General features: G+C 33.8%; 1 protein-coding gene across 2 annotated transcripts in view; it reads left to right on the forward strand.

The window, feature by feature from the left end:
- Positions 1 to 19,107, forward strand: part of GLIS3 (GLIS family zinc finger 3) — a 615,465-nt gene that overhangs the window by 435,446 nt on the left and 160,912 nt on the right. For both annotated transcript variants that reach the window (XM_051987896.1, XM_051987905.1), the window contains exon 5: positions 14,879 to 15,040. In XM_051987896.1, coding sequence (XP_051843856.1) covers positions 14,879 to 15,040 — 162 coding nt within the window. The remainder of the gene's footprint in view (positions 1 to 14,878; positions 15,041 to 19,107) is intronic.

Here is a 19,107-nt window from a genome sequence, read left to right on the forward strand (position 1 = left end):
AGAAAAGCAAACCTACAATCTAGATCATAGTGTGGGTAGAATTAAAAGAAGAAAACATAAATCTGTGATGACAGAGAAAGCTAATGGAAGTTTTGATTGAGGCTTAATTTCAGGACCAAGTTCAAATATTTTCCAGCTTTCAAAAAATTCAACCAATTTCAAATGATCTACAAGAAGATGTATAGAATAATATATTTGTGTAGAACATAATAAGAATTGAGGAAGTTTTAGCCAAGAAAGTACAAGGTCAAGAAAACATTTCCATAATCCTTTTTACCCATGTTGCAGTGTGGAAATTTTACATTTATAAATAAAAGTAGGTTTAGATATAATTTTTTAATCCTGTCTTTCCTGCCCTCTTGCATCCTTTCCAAAACTTCCCAGGGCCAGGCCTTAAGTGGCAAAAGCCATTACAGACACCATGTACTGTATTCAGCATTTTTTTGGAATTAACTCAGGGTAGGCCAATTAATGATAAATTATTCTCTCTGTGTGTGAGTTTCCTTTCTCACTTGGCAAATCCCTGCTTGCCTATGCAACCCTACCCACAGATTTTAAACACCTACTAATTCTGCATTGTGTGTGTGTGTGTGTGTGTGTGTGTGTGTGTGTGTATGTGTAAGGTTTGGGGGATGGGCATGTGAGTGTATATGTATTAAAATTGGTGCCCATGGGTGTATTCTCAAGCACATAAGTAGGGAGTTGCACTCAGTGTTTCTAATAAGATAAGTAAATTGATTAAACAGTTTGTCTCCATGGTTTATGTTGCTGTATATATGTTAGCATACATTCTGTAGAAATCCACAGATAATTTCACCATCAGAGATGACAGAATTCAGCATCCATCCCAGGGAACTCATCTCAGCAAATAAATATATCACTTAACTATGCAGAACCAAGGATGCCAATTCTTAATAAAACTGCTGATTTGTGGTGGCATTTCTCAGCTTCGAGGGCAAAGATTTGATGTGCTCTAATGGCTCTTTCCATCTGGGAGTATACCAACTAAGTGCCCTGGTTGGAAGGGGCAAACCTAAGGCCTTGCTGGAAACCTATGTGCTCTGAGCATGCACACCCTGAGGGAGAAGACATAATTAGGGTCTCCCAGGAGTGATCCTAAATTGTGCCACTTCCCCACCCCCCAATCTGGAATTGCTAACCACAGCATTGCAGGCAGATATGATATCCTTCCTCTATCTGTGGCCTGGCTTATGGAGATAGCCTAACCTGAGGCAACTGGAAGAAAAGGCAAAAAAAGACCTCTTTGTATAAAGAGGCAAGCCATGAACATTCTAATATGCTTTAATGAAGTGCTGTTGTCCTGGATTATGGTGAAAGAAGGTTCAGTTAATGTGCCCTGGGACATTTAAGAAAACACAATAAACCATTAGCTCAGTTTTAGAAGAATTCTTTAAAAATGTTTATTTTCTGGATGTAAAGAATTCACATGCTTTTTTTAGCCTCAAGGTATTACTAATAAAAAATATTCACTATAGAAATAAGTTCTATTTTTTTTAGTTCAATTTAGGAAAGGATATGGTAGGGAAATGGTTCATTCAATCCATCAGCATTTCTACAAATTTCTCAGAACATCAATGAAGATGTTAATACATTACATCAACAAAAAATATAACCATATGTTGCTATTAGTATTGTTTTCCCATATGGGTAACTACTAAAATAGTTAAATGTATAACATACAATTTTACAATACACAAATCTAGCATTTAAAGCTCATAAATGCAATATCTATATCTTTTGTATTGATGATCATTAGAGATCATCTTGAGGAATAGCTGGATCTGTCTCATTTGGAAATATTAGAGTGCTAGATAGGGAGCCTATGAAATAAAATTAAAAGTTTAGCCAAGCATCTTTCACTTTTAATCTATTTCTGATCTTTTCTTCCTTTTCTCTCAACTTTTCTATCACTTAGCTGACCAAGCAAGTTTTTGTGAGAAAAATGTTAACAGATATAACATATTAAACAGACAATATGAAAGGATAATGAAGTAGAGCCAAAATTGAATTTGCCCTTAGAAAACTATATTGTGTTTTTACTAAAAAAAGAAAAAAAAAAGTACCTCCCCAAACCAGAAGCAATCTAGAAGAAAGCCTTTGGAACAATGGATGGATTGATTGCTTGTGAAGATTTTGGGGAAAACATTAGACATATCATGCAGAATGAGACAGAATGGATGGTGTGTGATCTGTTCTCTTGTAGAAAGCATCAATATTAGTACAGAGACATTGAAATATTGACTCCAAAAATTCTCTTTTGTAGATTCCTCCTTCCCTTCTCCCCTCCTTAAATTACCCTCTCTTTGGAATCCTATTGTTTCTCTATTATGTTGAAAGAGCTAGAGTGTAGGTAAAGATATAAGTAGATGTTATTTTCTATATCAGTTGACTATGGAAGGAGGTGATATCATCAGACATCTCTAAATTGGTCATGCAGACTATTTTTTTGATAGTTGTAAATAGGTGATCCTTTGGTGGTATTTCATTTTCTCCCAGTTAACTCATCCATCCCAAGCAAAATGCATATTCTCCAGGATATTTTTTTTTGTTTGAACATTTTGGTCATAAAATCAGGCTAGAATATAACTAAAAATTACCTGATCCAATACCATCATTTTGCCAAGGAGAAAACTAAGTCCTATAGTTTATGTGACTTAGACCAGGTCACACAAACAAAAAGGAGCAGCTTTAGGATTTGAATCCACATTTTAAAAAAATTTCAATACTATTTTATTTTTCTAAATGCATGCAAAGATGATTTTCAACATTGATTTTTGTAGGATTTTGTATTCCAATTTTTTCTTCCTCCCTCTCTTAGATCCACCCTTTATAGGAGAGCAAGCAATTTGATATTGTTTATATGTAATATTTCTATATTTGACATGTTGTACAAGAAAAATCAGACCAAAGGCATGAAAAAAAATGAGAAAGAAGAAACAAAATAAATCAAAATAAAAGTCTTCATATTTCTCTGAATGGGAATGGCATTTTCTATCCTAAGTCTATTGGAATTGCCTTGAATCACCACATTCTTGAGAAGAACCAAATCCATCACAATTGATCATCATGTAATCTTGTTGTACAATGTTCTCTTGGTTCTGCTTGCTTCACTTAGCATCAGTAACTAGAGCACTGGGCCCGAAGGCAGGGAGACTCATTTTCCTGAGTTCACATATTGCACTTATTAGCTGTGTGACTCTAAAAAAATCATTTCACCCTGTTTACCTCAGTTCTTCATCTGTTAAATGAGCTAGAAAAGAGAATGGCAATCACTCTAATATTTTTGCCATGAAAACCTCAAATGGAATCAGAAAGAGTTGAATATGACTGAAATGACTAAACAACAACAAACTAAAATAAAACTTTATCAATTTGGTAGGGAGTTCAAGCTTTCTTGCTTGCACTTTGATATTCAGAAGCAGTTTGATTTACCTGGATGGTCTTCTTATCCAATTGGCATTACCAGACTGTCATAAATATAAGCCACATACAACAGCTGGGAGACAGCCATATCCTCAAAAACTGTTATATCTTTTCAAGGACCTCTTAGTTTCACCTACAGAATTCATGCATAACCTTTCATCTGCTGATATCATCACCTTCCATAAGCCACTCTCATCACCCCAGGAAAAAAAAAAAACATATATACACACAATAATGAAGCCATATCAGGATATCAATATTCTGCAAAGAGATAGCTCTTGTGTGTTGCTGTTATAGATTTTTTTCAAATATCAGATGGTATTCTTTAAAAATGCTGAAGATACATTAATTTTGCTGCATCCGTTTTAAATCCATCAATAGAACCCCTTAACAAACTGCTCTAGCATTACAGAGTACAGCTAATGCTTAGTTAGGTAACCTTTGTTTTATACAGAATTCTTAATCAAAATCAAGGAGCACAATGAGCCAGGAAATTGTATTTATGAGCTAGTTAATGACTTTAATTTGCACGCCATCGTAAAAGAAAAACACAGAAAGTATGATTCCTTTATTGCAATTTAGGAAAACATTACAGAGGGGGTTTTATATTAATCCCACAAAACTTTAATACTTCCAGAAAATCAGAATGAATCAAGACTCTTTGCCACTTTGGAATGCCAAATTCATGGAATGAACTAAAGTGGCTGACTAATTGAGCTCAAGGTGTTATATCCTCTTCCCCTCTCCTGCTGCCACTAGCACAAAGAATACTTTGGAAACAGAAAGGTGCTGTTTGAAAGGGCAAAATGCAATTTTGCTTAGATTCTTGACTTCCTTGATTAATCACAACTTTGGTGTATTGACTTCTTAAAAAGAAATGATTAAAATACCCTTCATGGTACAGTAAAATCAGAGGACCTCCTTTCAAATCTTTACTTTGATGTTTACTACCAGGATGACTTTAGACAAAAGATTTAACATTTTGGGTTTTTGGTTTCCTCATTGATAAAATGAGAGAGTTGGACCAAAAAGCCTTTGAAATTCCTTTTGATTCTAGATCTCTAGCCAATTTTTTCATGTCAAAACTTTTACTAATTTTTTAAAATTCATTTTTAAAATGTTGAATACCAAATTATTTCCCTCCCCGCACATCCTCTACCTTACCCCATTAGGAAGACAAGTTATATAGTGCCTATATATGTATATATGTGTGTGTGTGTGCGTGTATAAAATCATGCAAAATATATTTACATATTAGCCATTTGTGTGTGGGGAGAGCAAGAAAAATAAAATGAAAAAAATATGCTTGAATATGCATTCAGAGTTCATCAGTTTTTCTCTGGAGGTGGGTAGCATTTTTCATTATGAGTCTTTTGGTATTGTCATCAATTATTATATTTATCAGAATAAGTCTTTCACAATTGATTATCAATACAGTACTGTTAGTTTCTATGGATAATGGGTCTCATGGTTCTATTCACTTTATTTTGCATCAGTTCATATAAGACTTTCCTGTTTTGTTTTGTTTTTTCTGAAAGCATCCTGTTTGTTATCATCTCTTATATTACAATGGTATTCCATCACAATCTTATACCACAATGTGTTCAGACATTCCACAATTGATCAGCATATCCTCAATTTCAATTTTTTGGCCACCATAAAAAGTGTTACTACAAATATTTGTGTCTGCATGGGTCCTTTTTCTTTTCTTTGATCTCTTTGGATTGCAGACCTAGCAGTAATATTCATGGGTCAAAGGATATACTCTCTTTTTATAAAATTTGAGCTATAGTTTCAAGTTGTTACTAGAATCTCTTACTATTTTTTTTTTAATAAATGAGATGGTTTTCTTTCACCTTCATTACTCAAGGGAGGACTTAGGAAATTAACCTTAGGTTAACTAACTTGATATCTCTGGTTTTTATTTCCTATGTCTGAAAAATGGTAATGTTAGAAAAGATAAGCTCCAAAGGTCCTTTTCACTCTTAATTTGTTATCTTATGATTAGATAGAGCTATAGGGATGAGAAAAAGAAACTCATAGGACCTTGGTCAAACCCTGATAGACATGAAATTGGATCATACTGATGAAGGGATGAGTGAAATCTTGGAGCTGATACAAAACAAGAGTGTATAGACAACACACTTCATCTGCCCCCATTCTCACTGTAGAATTCACACTTGGGAAGAAAACATGAAATGGAACTCTATTTGCTGTAATAAATACACGAATTAAAATGTTCTTAAAAGCCTAGAAGTATTTGCATGGTTTTCTTTTTTCATTCCTCATGTAGCACTTTTTACAAATTAATATAGTATAATATTAAGATTTATTCAAGAGACTAAAAGATCTGAATGCATTAGGAACAAAACCGACTAAGTAGAAACCAGCCAAACCATATGTCATGAAGCAAAGAATACTGATTAAGAAACAAAAGCAAACAACTGAAATGCTCTTTTACAATCTTCCTTTTTGACTTTTATGTCTTTTTCTTCCATTATTATTTTCCTTTATTCCAGGTAACATTTTCTGGTATGTGCCTATCTCATATTTATGTAGGACTTTTCAAAGAGCTTAAAATAACTTTTTAAAAACAAGACTTGCTAGAAATCTGTTAATAAATGTGGAATCTTTTTTGTTTTATTGTCTTGTTCTGTTAGTTATACTTCAAGCTAAATTTTAGCTATAGACATAATTTCATATGCACAACAGGTCATTCTCTGTCAATATCACACATAAGAAATACTGTGGAAACCAAATTAGGAAAGGGCTGCTATAATTAATACTTGGAATAAATTTTTATGCTTTTCAGCAGATCAGATCAGTCTCTACTAAAAGAAACAACTGTGGGAGACATTAAAACGTAGGATAAAGAATCTGTTCTCACTTTCTACCAATCCCATTGATTAGTTTAACTTTTATCTGGCATCATAGTCAATCAACAATTCAATCAAATGAAATAACGGCTTTAATTGGTTGTTGTTGAAATCTAACTGGCTTGATGTTGATTGACAGCCTATGCTGGAAATTATATGGAGTTATAGGACCTTTTTCAGTGTGCTTTTATTCCATCTTCTCAAGAAGAAAAACAAAGTCTTTATTAAATTCTTCATTTAATAAATAACTTATTAACACATAACTATGTACTAATTACTCTGCTAAGCTCTGGCAAGGCAAATTCTTAATAGTTCAGTATTGACTTTCAAGAACTCCCATTCTAATTGTAGGAGAAAACACAGTAGAACTTCAGGAGTCCTTAGGATGTCTTAGCAGGTCAAATGAAAATGTTTGGGTGTCTGGAGGACATATTAGCAAGGTCTGTGGTGAGGACAAATGGTTGTTCATATCTAGAAGTCTTACCCAGCCCTGAGAATTTACCAAATATATGTTTTAGTTGAAGAAACATTTGGAAAGGAATAGCACCTTGGAATCATGATTTAGCCACTTGATTTTTGCAAACTGCACAGTTCTCAGTTTTGGTACCTGAGACGACCTCTATCCAGGGCAATCAGCCTTGGGCTAAGTCAGTTTAAGTGTAAGAAGCCCTAAATGCACTCTTGAGCCAACTTTGTAATTCATGAAAAATTAATATAAAAAGTAATTAAGACAAAATCAGTTGCACAGGAATGAAATTTAGTTACTAGAGTAAACTAGGGAATTCCTTCCACTGAATTAGGAAGAACTCATATGCCCTCTAAATTTCCCATCCTTGGCTAAAACTCTAGTATTCCCAAACTAGTCATGGTTCTGTACCATAGCAGGTTACTGTGTTCACTAAATTGATCAACAATAAATTCATGTATTAGGACTTTTTATTTTAATCTATAAGCATTTTCTTTTAAGTATTATCTCTAGTGTTTTGTCTATTTGTCTCCCTCTTTCTTTATATCTTCATAGGAATTAGAAATGTTATATTTTCAGTTCCATCCTTAGAGTCTATTAAGTGGCAGAATTATTCTCCCTTGTAATCTTAGTAGAACAGAATTCTTGGATTTACTATGATTATGTCCACAGCATTAAAAATGTTTGCTGACCTTTACACTAATGTCTCTCAGTCCTCTCATTTCAATGGCCATACATGAGATGTAAGTGAGCACATAATTCATCAGCCAAATCCTGGAACCACACAACATATCATGGCACCAGCTAGCACTAATGGGATTAATTGAACTTGACTGATGAAATTGTAAAAGCTCAGACTGCTAAGGGTCATAAACATTGATGGCTTAATTGAATTCAAATGTATATTAAAAATGTCCAATATCATAGAATCCCCTCTGCCTTGGTCTGTTGACATTAGAGATGCTATGGAAACCTGATCAGGAAACAGTTTCTGTTATTAGTACTTGGGGTATGCACTTATGCTGCTCAGTAGACTAAGTAGCTGATTAGGGGAGGGAATAATATTCCCCTTGATTATTGGTTACACATATGGAATAAATCCTATTTTAATGGTGTCTAATGAGCCTTTCATTTTCAGTACTTTACACAAAAGCCTCTAATAGAAAGGGAAAGTAATATTTCAAAGGTCATCTTAATGCCATTTAATGTCAATGATCTGTAATCAAGCCTATATGTGTGTATATGTATATATACACACAATCTCTCTCACACACACATAGATGATGATTATACTCCAGTTTTTGATTCTTTAAACAAGAAATAGTCCAAAAAATAGTAGGTCATTATAAGCTAGAGGATTTCTGGAGCTGAGAAAGTTGTACTTTTAATTAAATTTTATGATTTGGAAACAGTCTCATAGAATTACTGTGAAGGAGGTTCCCTGTTGTTTGTATATGTGTATGTGTGTGTATGTTTTGTTTTTTTATTATCTCCTCCTCAAAATGAAGATTAATATTTCAAAACTAAGGGAATTTTAGTTCCCTTATTTTCTAAAACATTTATTTTATTTATTATTATTATTTTTTTAGGAGTCAGGGTTTTCTTTTTTTTATTTTCTAGGCATGCATTTTTTTAAAATAACTTTTTATTGACAGAACCCATGCCAGGGTAATTTTTAACAACATTATTCCTTGCACTCACTTTTGTTCCAATTTTTCCCCTCTCTCCCTCCACCCCCTCCCCCAGATGGCAAGGGGTCCAATACATGTTAAATATGTTGCAGTATGTCCTAGATACAATATATGTGTGCAGAATTGAACAGTTCTCTTGTTGCACAGGGAGAATTGGATTCTGAAGGTATAAATAACCCGGGAAGAAAAACAAAAATGCGAACAGTTTATATTCATTTCCTAGTGTTCTTTCTTTGGGTGTAGCTGCTTCTGTCCATCCTTGATCAATTGAAACTGAGTTAGATCTCTTTGTCGAAGAAATCCACTTCCATCAGAATACATCCTCATACAATATCGTTGTTGTAGTCTATAATGATCTCCTGGTTCTGCTCATTTCACTTAGCATCAGTTCATGTAAGTCTCTCCAAGCCTCTTTGTATTCATCCTGCTGGTCATTTCTTACAGAACAATAATATTCCATAACATTCATATACCACAATTTATTCAACCATTCTCCAATTGATGGGCATCCATTCATTTTCCAGCTTCTAACCACTACAAACAGGGCTGCCACAAACATTTTGGCACATACAGGTCCCTTTCTCTTCTTTAGTATCTCTTTGGGGTATAAGCCCAGTAGAAACATAAAACATTTATTTTTAATCATTGATCTCAATGGTGTGAAGACTCCATTTAACCATTCACATTGCCACCTTTTCAATCATTTCTATGCCATTCTTTTCTGTTTTTAAAAACCTCCTTTAAATATTCTATCCAAGACATATGACTCATTTAGTTCTTTTGCTCATTTGAGGGTACAATATAGGATATCAGCTATTGTCTCTCATTTTTTCTACATGACTAAACCATTCCTTTTGCCAATTCAAAAATTATTTTTTTTATCTTCCTCTTTGGGCACAAATCATCTGAATTGTTTACTTTTATCCATCCTATATTGTTCTATTATAGTTGTAATCCACCTACAAAACCAGAGAAAGCTACAGGTTGAAAAATATAACTCACCTTTCTTATGATATATTATAATAAGATATATAATAAGCAAAGTAGAATATCTCTTGATGTCTCGCTACAATTAAGAATATTTCTATGGAAATAGGAGAAGTACTAAGGAAAGGGAAGAAGGACAGAAGCATACTTTGTACAGAATTAAAATGAAGCTCTAGAAAGATACCTATAGAGTATAATTGGAGTACTTGAGAGAGTAGTCCAATGCCCAGTGACCTATGTATGGACTGCTTAAGAATTTGCATTTTTAGAATGGATCGATTTGAGCATCAATAGCGCTCTCTCTCTCTCTCTCTCTCTCTCTCTCTCTCTCTCTCTCTCTATATATATATATATATATATATATATATATATATATTGTCTAGAACTGTCTATAATGGAATCTTGGAGAATTATCTGATCTACTTAGATGAATGAGATTGTCTCACTGTGCCCCAGAATTTTATCATATATTCTACTAGATACTTCTGAGAATATGGGGTGAGGGTAACAATATGGTATAGTGGAAGGAAACATTGATTTAAGGAATCAGAGACTTGTGTTATAGACCTGCTTCTCGGCTTGCTACATGACTGTGGAACAAGACATCTGACTTGTCTGGATCTCAGATTCCTTGCCTATAAAAGAGAAGGGGCTGATCTAGATCATCTCTAATGTTCTTTTCAGGTTGAATCTTTTATATTTTATTCTTCTTTATATCTACTTATGTTCTACTATTATGCCTTATAAACAGAGAAAAGTGTCAAACAACCAATCAATAATAAGTATTTATTAAACACCTACTATGTGCTAGATTGTGCTACATTGTGCTAAATACTGGGAAAAATCAAAACAAACAAAAACAGTTGGTCTTCAAAGAGCTTGCATTTTTTAAGGAGACATATTTACATAGGTAAGGACATATGATTATGTAAATATAAAATATAAATTAATTTGGATAGAGAGGTATTAACAACTATAGGAATCAGGATTTTTATTTACTTCCACTGATTTTGATTAAGAGGATTAGGAAGCTGTCTGTTTCCTACAGTCCCCTGTCATTTGTGTCTGTCTCGTTTCATTTGCGTCTATACTATAGTTTTACTGAGACTAAAATAATGGATAAGAAAAAATCTCAAAAATTGAGCTCCTTGTGTAGCTCATGAACATTTGAGAGTTTTTTAGAATATTCTAGCAATTTGACTCTGGATAAATCATTTAATTTCATTAAAACTAATTCTTTGGTTATTAACTGGGCAAAATAATCTTTGGACTACCTCTCTGGACAGATTTAGAGAAAGTGATTTGCATAGATTATTAAATGCTATGTAATTGTGAGTATTGTTATCAGTTTTGAATTTGTCATCAAAATAAAAAATTCATAAATATGTAGAATTATGTAAATGTTCTGAAAGGGATTGCAGTTAAACAATGCTAGGAAGTAATTATTTATATGCTTTATAGGAACTGAATTGAAGTTTAGAGGGGTTATAGAAGCATCAGCCCATCCATCAGTTATTACCAGGTTAGTGGATTCCTAGGAGATCACATAGACTTCAAATCTTGAATAGAAGTTCAGAATCATCACAGCATTATCCAGAGGGCCTGAATTATCCCAGGACATCCCAGGAGAGATACTGACTAAGGTTCTTTAACAATCCAAAATTCTCTTTGTCTTAAGAGTTTGGAAATATGTGGAATAGAAAAGGTATTAGAGCCTGCCCTGTTCACCCCTCAGGTGGGCCCCATAATTGAACCAAAGCCAAGAAGAAGCCATGCTCAGAACCAGACTACAAGTTTGGAATGCCCTAAAACCACAGACTTAGTACAAGCCTAAGTGTGGTTCATTAGCTGATTCCAAGTTAAATAAACCAGTTCCAGGAGTTTGCTCTGAGTTGTCATTCAGTGAGAACCTTATAAATAGAGGCTCTTACCTAATGATTAGGGAATCACTTTATCTTCAGTCCCCAGAACCTGAGGGAATACTCCCTTTTACTTTTCTTCCCTTAGGTCCTACTGCCAAAAGCCACACAGTCTTGTATTTCTCTCACTGTGTTGTAAAAAGTCCCTTGGCTTCATCAGCAATCATCTTCTGTTCAGGCTAAATTTGTTTTTTCTTATGTGAAGTAGAAATCAGGAAAACACCAAAATTATTTTAAGCAAAATATCAAAATCGAAATAAACCAACATATGTCTATGAAACAAGTATAACTACCAATCAAAAATAAATACAACTTTCATAATTCCTTTAAATATTTTAGCATGTGGAATCCAGGCATTTAAATAGATCTTACAATGGCTTATTGGATCACCCTGCCTAGATAGGCTGCCTTTTCTTTAGAGACTAAAGTCCTTTAAGAAGGCTTGATCATTAAAAATAATCTCATTTCTGAATGAATTCTCTATAAGCTAAAGCAATAAGGATAGAAAAGTCATAAATGGCATTGTGCTCTGCAATATATAGTATACCTGCTAAACTTGAATGGGAATCATTTTGGATCTGAAGACTTGAATCTTCTCCATAACTTTGAATCTTTAAAGATATTAAATTTCAAGAGCTATATCAATTTTATAGGTCATTTTATATTTGTGGATGGTCCTTGGGTGTGAAAATTATATACTTAAACGTGCTTTAAATGTTTAAGACCTGACTGTAGCCATTCTATCTCTTTTCTAATCCATTTTTTCATACTATTTACCAAGTAATTTCCCCAGTGCACCAATAAGATTGTGTACAAAACTGCAATAGTTCCCTCATTTCACTGTAATTAAATTTAAACTTGTCCTAAATTCAAGGTGCTTCAACTCTGCCTTTTATTTGCTTTTCTATGCATATTTGCCTTTTTTTGTCTCCTTAATATGCTTCCTATATTTGGCCCTCATTTCCTCAGAACTTCTCTGATTATTGTGGTTTTGTCTATGCTGTTCCCCATCCCCATAATAAATGAACCTTTTCCTGATCCAATCCCCCTTTCTTAAAGCCCCTCACTTCTTTCAAGGTAAACTTCTTTTATAAAGTGTTCCTCTTTTATAAAATGATTTCTCCTTCAAATTGCATAAGGTACTTTATATTTATCTTACTTTCTTGTGTAGCATAGTTAATTATGTGCTTATCCTTCCTCCCTTTAGATGGAGGAAGGAGGGTTAAAGTAGGATGGCTGTAAGCATTTGTATATTGCCTACTCTCTGCTAGGCACTATATTGAGTGCTTTAAAAATATTATCTCATTTGACCATTACAATATCTCTTTGTTATTATCCTCATTTTACAGTTGAGGAAACTGAGACAAAGTTTAAAAAACTTGACCAGAGTCACATATCTAGTAAGTATCTGAGGCCAGAATTAAATTTAGATCTTTGTTACTCCAGACCAAGCACAATATTTAATCTGCCACCTTGAGAGCAGAGTTTACATTGTATTTGTCTTCTGCTTTATAGATACATAGTAAATATTAGGCTGAATTGTGTGATATAGTAGATAGAATGTATATCAAAGGTCCTTAGTACCCTCTGTAATTTATCACATGTGTAACCTCAGGTAAATAACTCCATCACCCTCTGCCTCTATCTTTTTATCCATTAAATGAGGGAATAATAATACATAATTTCTAAACTGTTTTTAGCTCCAAATTTTATGATTTGATGAATGAAAATTGCTAGAATAGCTTGATTTTTAAAGAAATTAAAAGCAATAAATATTTTTGTTGCTCTGCTATTGATTTACCACTGAGGAGGGTTCTTTTTAATCTTTCAAGATTTCATTTTTATCCCTGATCTTCTGTAATATTGTTTCATCAATTTGACAGAAGAGCTTCTAAATTTCCCATTTTGAAAATGCTTTAGCCATAAAGTAGTTTTCTTTTGTCCAGGTCATCTTATTAGATCTGCTTCATTCTCAAATGCCGTTTTTCAACTTATTTTGACATAGTCTGATTATCACTTACAAATAAAAGATATTTTCAAAGACACAGAGAAATGATACCATTGTGAAACATCAGTAGGCATATACACTGCCTTTAATGATGGCTCCTTGGGCTTCTGCATTCTGCATTATGTTAATTTGTTACTATGACTTTTGTTAGTTTACCAGTTACCAGAAAGTTTCTTCCCTCCTGGTTCTTCTAATTTAGACCAATTTGGGAACAGAAAAGTGTGTTAATTTTTCAATAAATCTTTAAGACACGCATCACTATATTTTTACAAACTTGTCCAGATGGCTCACAGCTAATTTTCTCTGACATAAGTAATCACAAAAATCTAACCCAAATCTGGTACATAAAGTGACATGTATAGTTTGTGGAGAAATGCAGTTTCTATAACATCTGAATGTTTTCAAAACTAATGCTTTCTCACTGGCTGATTTTTTTTTTTTAATCTGCCGTTCCCTAGGCCATTTTCCTTTCTTCTTCAATATATTTAGTTATGGCTCATAGACATCTTCTATACCCCAAATCCTGGTCCTGTTCTCACAGTCATCCTCGATTCTTCACTCTCATTAACCCTAACTATTCACCCAGACATCTCTTATAATTTATATCTTCATAACATCAGTCAAATATATTCCCTTAGCTCCATTCACAGTCATCCCTCTAGTTCAGTCAGTCAAGAAGTACTTATTAAGCACTTAGATCTCAAGCCTTCATCACATATCACCTAGACTTTCATAAAGGCTTCCTAACTAAATGTTCCATTCTTAAACCTTTTTCCACTCTAAGATGTTCTCCTATTGAAATGATTTTTCTTAAAGTTCACGTTTGACTATATAACTTATCTTTCCTGTCCTACTCCATAAGATCCAGGAACTCCTCATTTCCCTCCATAATCAAAGAATTACAGTCTTTGGCATTCAGAGCTCTTCATAATATAGTTTTCTTCTGATCTTCCAGTTTCACATTTTACCCTTCTTTGCATACTTTATGATCCAGCCATATGGATTAGGTGTTTTTTCTTAGGTAGGACACTATCTCCTATCTCTTTGTCTTTGCAGTGACTATCCCTGAAATGTTTTCCTTCCTCATCCTGAGCACAGAATCTATGGTTTCCTTCAAGACCACTCAAACATCAACTTTCCAAGTACCCCCCTATTCTTACCCTTCACACACTCTTCTAGTACCTTTCCTCCTAAGTCTTCAGTCTATCTACTCAGTATATATCTTGTATCTCCTTACTTGCATGTGTGTCATCTACTTATTTACATATGTGTTTTTCTCCTTTTAGGATAAAAGCTCTTTGAGGTCAGGAAGTACTTTTGTTTTTCTTTGCATCTTGCAAACTTAAGATAATACCTGTCATTTAGTAAGTGCTTAGTAAAAATATGTTGGTTGATTGATCAATTTAAAAAATAAACATTTTCCCAGCATGACTCAAAAATTCAAGGCCCTTTCAACAATTAAAAAACAAATGTTTTCTTTTTTACAGTTTGAGGGTTGCAAGAAGGCCTTTTCAAGACTAGAAAATTTGAAAATTCACCTGAGGAGTCACACAGGAGAGAAACCATATCTGTGCCAGCATCCAGGATGTCAGAAAGCCTTCAGTAACTCTAGTGATCGAGCCAAGCACCAGAGGACCCATCTGGATACTGTAAGAACAAACAGTTTTTTTCAATTTAAGATTTAAGTCCTATGTTAAAGAATCTTAACATGGCAGTAGAAAGAAGGGGTTAGAAGGAGGCAAATTCACTTTGTGGTCTGTATATTGATTTCCCAAGACATTGCTTGAGGCACTGGTACCAACAGAAAAGTGGCTAGACAGTGTCATGATCACACATACAGATTCAAATAAAACCTTAAAACTAATTGGCAGGAAAGTCTATTGAACCAGTTCTCTAGAAATAGAAAGGGAATTTGCATGGGTATCACACAATAATTTAAATATACAAACCAGCTGGTAGAAATTGTTGTTATCATATATATCATTAAATGCATTGAAAGTGATAATTATAGTAATGTTTAGTCATTTTTCAATCATGTCTGATTCTCAATGACCCTGTTTGGGGTTTTCATGGCATAGATACTGAAGTGGTTTGTGCTTTTCTTCAACAGCTCACTCTACAGATGAGGAAACTGAGGCAAACAAGGGTTAAGTGACTAATAAGTGCCTAAGCCCAGATTTGAACTCATGAAGATGAGCCTTCCTGACTCCATATCAGACACTCTATCCATTGTTTCACCTAGCTGCTCTAATTATAAAAATATAATAATATAAATATTTTCTCTAAAATATTCTGATTGTGTGACCCTATTCATTGTCACTCAATTCTTGGTCTTGTGGACAACTCTCTAATACTCTAGGTAGCAGGAAAGGTACTAACAGGCATTGATAGAAGGAAATTCTTTACCTTGAACTCCTGTGCAGTCGCACATTTTTACTGGCTATTCCCCATACCTGGAATTTTGTTCTTTCTTGTCTTGATCTCCTGGTTTTCTCTGAGCCTCAGCTAAAACCCTACCTTCTTCAAGAATCCTTTCCTGGTCCCCTTTAAAGCCAGCATCTTTTCTCCAAGATTATCTTCAATGTATCTTTAATATATTTTGTTTGTACGTAACTATTTGCACATTGTCTCCCTTATTGGACTGTGAGGTCATTGAAAGCAGGAACTGTTTTTGCCTTTCTTTGCATCCTTGGTGCTTAGCATACTTACTAGAATAGTGTAAGCTAATAATTAATAAATGCCTGTTGACTTCACTTGAGTTGGGAATTCCCCACAAATGAAATCACAGGTCATGACCCTGTCCTTATTCCTAAGCTTTTAGGTTTTTAGAATATTTTATTTTTCTGAATTAAGAATTAGATAAAGGCTCCCTGAAGTTTTTATCATTGTCCCCAAATATGAATTGAGTTGTATGAGTGACTTTTTGAGAATCTCTCTCCATTGATTTTAGATATTATCATTATTTCTATGTTTGCATAGCTCTTTACAAATATTTAATCTTCACAACAAGCCTGTTGTGATAAAATAGAAGCTCTTATTATCCTCATTTTTACAAATGAAGCAGAGCTTAAGTGGCTCTGACATAATAAGACATAATGAGAGTTTATATAGGATTTTAAAATTTGCACATTATCTCATTTGACCGTCAACATTTCTGTTTATATATATATATGTTTTTATACCCATTTTTCAGCCTAATCCATATGGCTGGATCATAAAGTATGTAAAGAAGGGTAAAATGTGAAACTGGAAGATCAGAAGAAAACTATTATGAAGAGCTCTGAATGCCAAAGACTGTAATTCTTTCTTTGATTATGGAGGGAAATGAGGAGTTCCTGGATCTTATGGAGTAGGACAGGAAAGATAAGTTATATAGTCAAACGTGAACTTTAAGAAAAATCATTTCAATAGGAGAACATCTTAGAGTGGAAAAAGGTTTAAGAATGGAACATTTAGTTAGGAATCAATCAGAGATTAAATGACTTTCCCAGGGCTACACAGCTAGGTAAGCACCTGAGTCTTCCTGTCCCCAGTCCTCGTGCTTATGTCACCTGGCTGCATTAGTATTTCAAATATTCATGATTTTATCAGTGTGGGTGATGTACATGGAAACCTCTATCAACCTTCACAAATGGTTTCTGTGAGTTGTTATGACTTAAAAGCTTAACTTTCTCATCACTTGGGGATGAACAAATCTAAATTTGACCAAGCCAGTCCTCATACAAAAGTTCTTAATGGACAAATGTTAGCTCAGTGTCTAGTCTTTCCAGCTTAGTAAGACCTTTTCCTTTGCTTTCCACCTGCACTGCTATTTAGAACCCAAAGATTCCCCCTCCATACTTTGAAGCAGAATACTAGCTGTAGAAAGAGAATAATATGATAGTAGTACAAAGAGGGAACATCTAGGTGATACAGTGAATAGATAGAATGCTGGATCTAGAGTTAAGAAGTCTCATCTTTCTGAGTTCAAATCTAGTTTCAGACACTTATTAGTTATATGACTCTGGGCACCTGTTTGCCTCAGTTACCTCATCTGTAAAATGAACTGGAGAAGGAAACGGTAAACTATTCCATTATCCAACCAAGAAAACTTCAAATGAATTCATGAACTATCAGATATTACTAAAATGACTGAAATATACACACACACACACACACACACACACACACACATACACACACACACACACACAGAAGTGTCATGTAATGGTTTAGCAAGCTAGTCTCAAATCTGAAAGACCTATGTTGAAATCTAAACTTTGGCCTTCTACTTAGTATTACACTAAGAAAATCACTAAATCTCTCAGTGATCTGGGTAGACCTCTATGACAAAAAGTTGGAGAGAAAGTATTGACTTGCATTGCTATAGGGAGTCTCCTACAGCAGTAAAATCAGGGGTCCATCAGTGAGGCCCAATTCTACAGCTTCTATTTGTATAACATTTTAAGGTTCATGAAATGCTTTACATGTAAGAGCACATTTGATCTTTACAATAACCGTAAGAGGTAGACAGTCTAAATATTACTATGCTCATTTTGTAGTAATAATATTCAGCTAATTAATCCTAAGGGTATGATTTAATTGTGCATACCATATCTCTTCAGCCACTTGAACTTTGAAATAAATCCTGCAAAAACAATTGCTCTTCACCATTAAGCCTTTAACTCTCATAATGCTCTGAATGTTATCTCTTGTCTTCATACATCCTTCAGATATCTCTGCTTTTTTTGAATTGCATTGATATGCCTTTATTTGCTTTTTTAATATGTGTGGTATTCCACTCATATATGCCCAGTTATGAGGATAAGTAATTCCACTTAACAAAAGCATCAGGATAAATGTATTATACATATTGGGTATCTCTTATCCCACATTCTTGCAAATAATGTATTCATGACAGTACTTTTCAGTGTTAATATTCTAGTGTCTATTATTAAACTATAGCAAAGCTTGAGTTTTAAAAAGATACTGTTATTTCTACACACCTTCTCATACATATTTACAATTATTCTGATATCATCGTTGACATATTTATTACATTTTTATCAGTTTCTATTTGTCACTAGTGATTTCAAAAATATTCTAATATATAAACATTATGTGCCTTTGAGGGGGGGTATTTTTCCATTTAGAAAGATTTTAGATACAGCAAGGTAGAGTAGTAGATAGAGCTCTAGACCTAGAGTCAAGAAGTTTTGAGTTCAAATTTGAGCTCAGACACTTAGTAGCAAGTCAGTTAACTTATGTCTGCCCCCAGGTACCTTTATTTATAAGATGAAGATAGTAATGGCAACTACTTATAAGGGTATTGGGAGGTTAAAATGAGATAATTATGTATAAATCCTTTCTAAGGGCTTTTTTACTAAAACTTCAAGTGCCATACAAATACAAGTTGTTTTTATTATTTATTATGCAATATGTTGCTAAAATACTCACATGCACAGATATGAACACACACATATAAAAACTTATACATGTATAAACCAAACATAAATTTATTAAGTATATACTATATTCAAAGAATTGTACTGGGTGATAGGAAGAAATATCAAAATCAAATAAAATAACAGTCCCTGTTCTCATGTAATTTATAGAAAGAGGACATAATTTGGAATAAAATTATTACACACAAGTTTTATACAACTGCAGAATAAAGATCCAAACTATGTATTCTTTGAAGCATGGAGAAGACAGAATCATTGTTGACTAAAGGCTA

Source organism: Antechinus flavipes, chromosome 1 (assembly GCF_016432865.1).
Source record: "Antechinus flavipes isolate AdamAnt ecotype Samford, QLD, Australia chromosome 1, AdamAnt_v2, whole genome shotgun sequence".
In the NCBI taxonomy this organism is placed as follows: domain Eukaryota; kingdom Metazoa; phylum Chordata; class Mammalia; order Dasyuromorphia; family Dasyuridae; genus Antechinus; species Antechinus flavipes.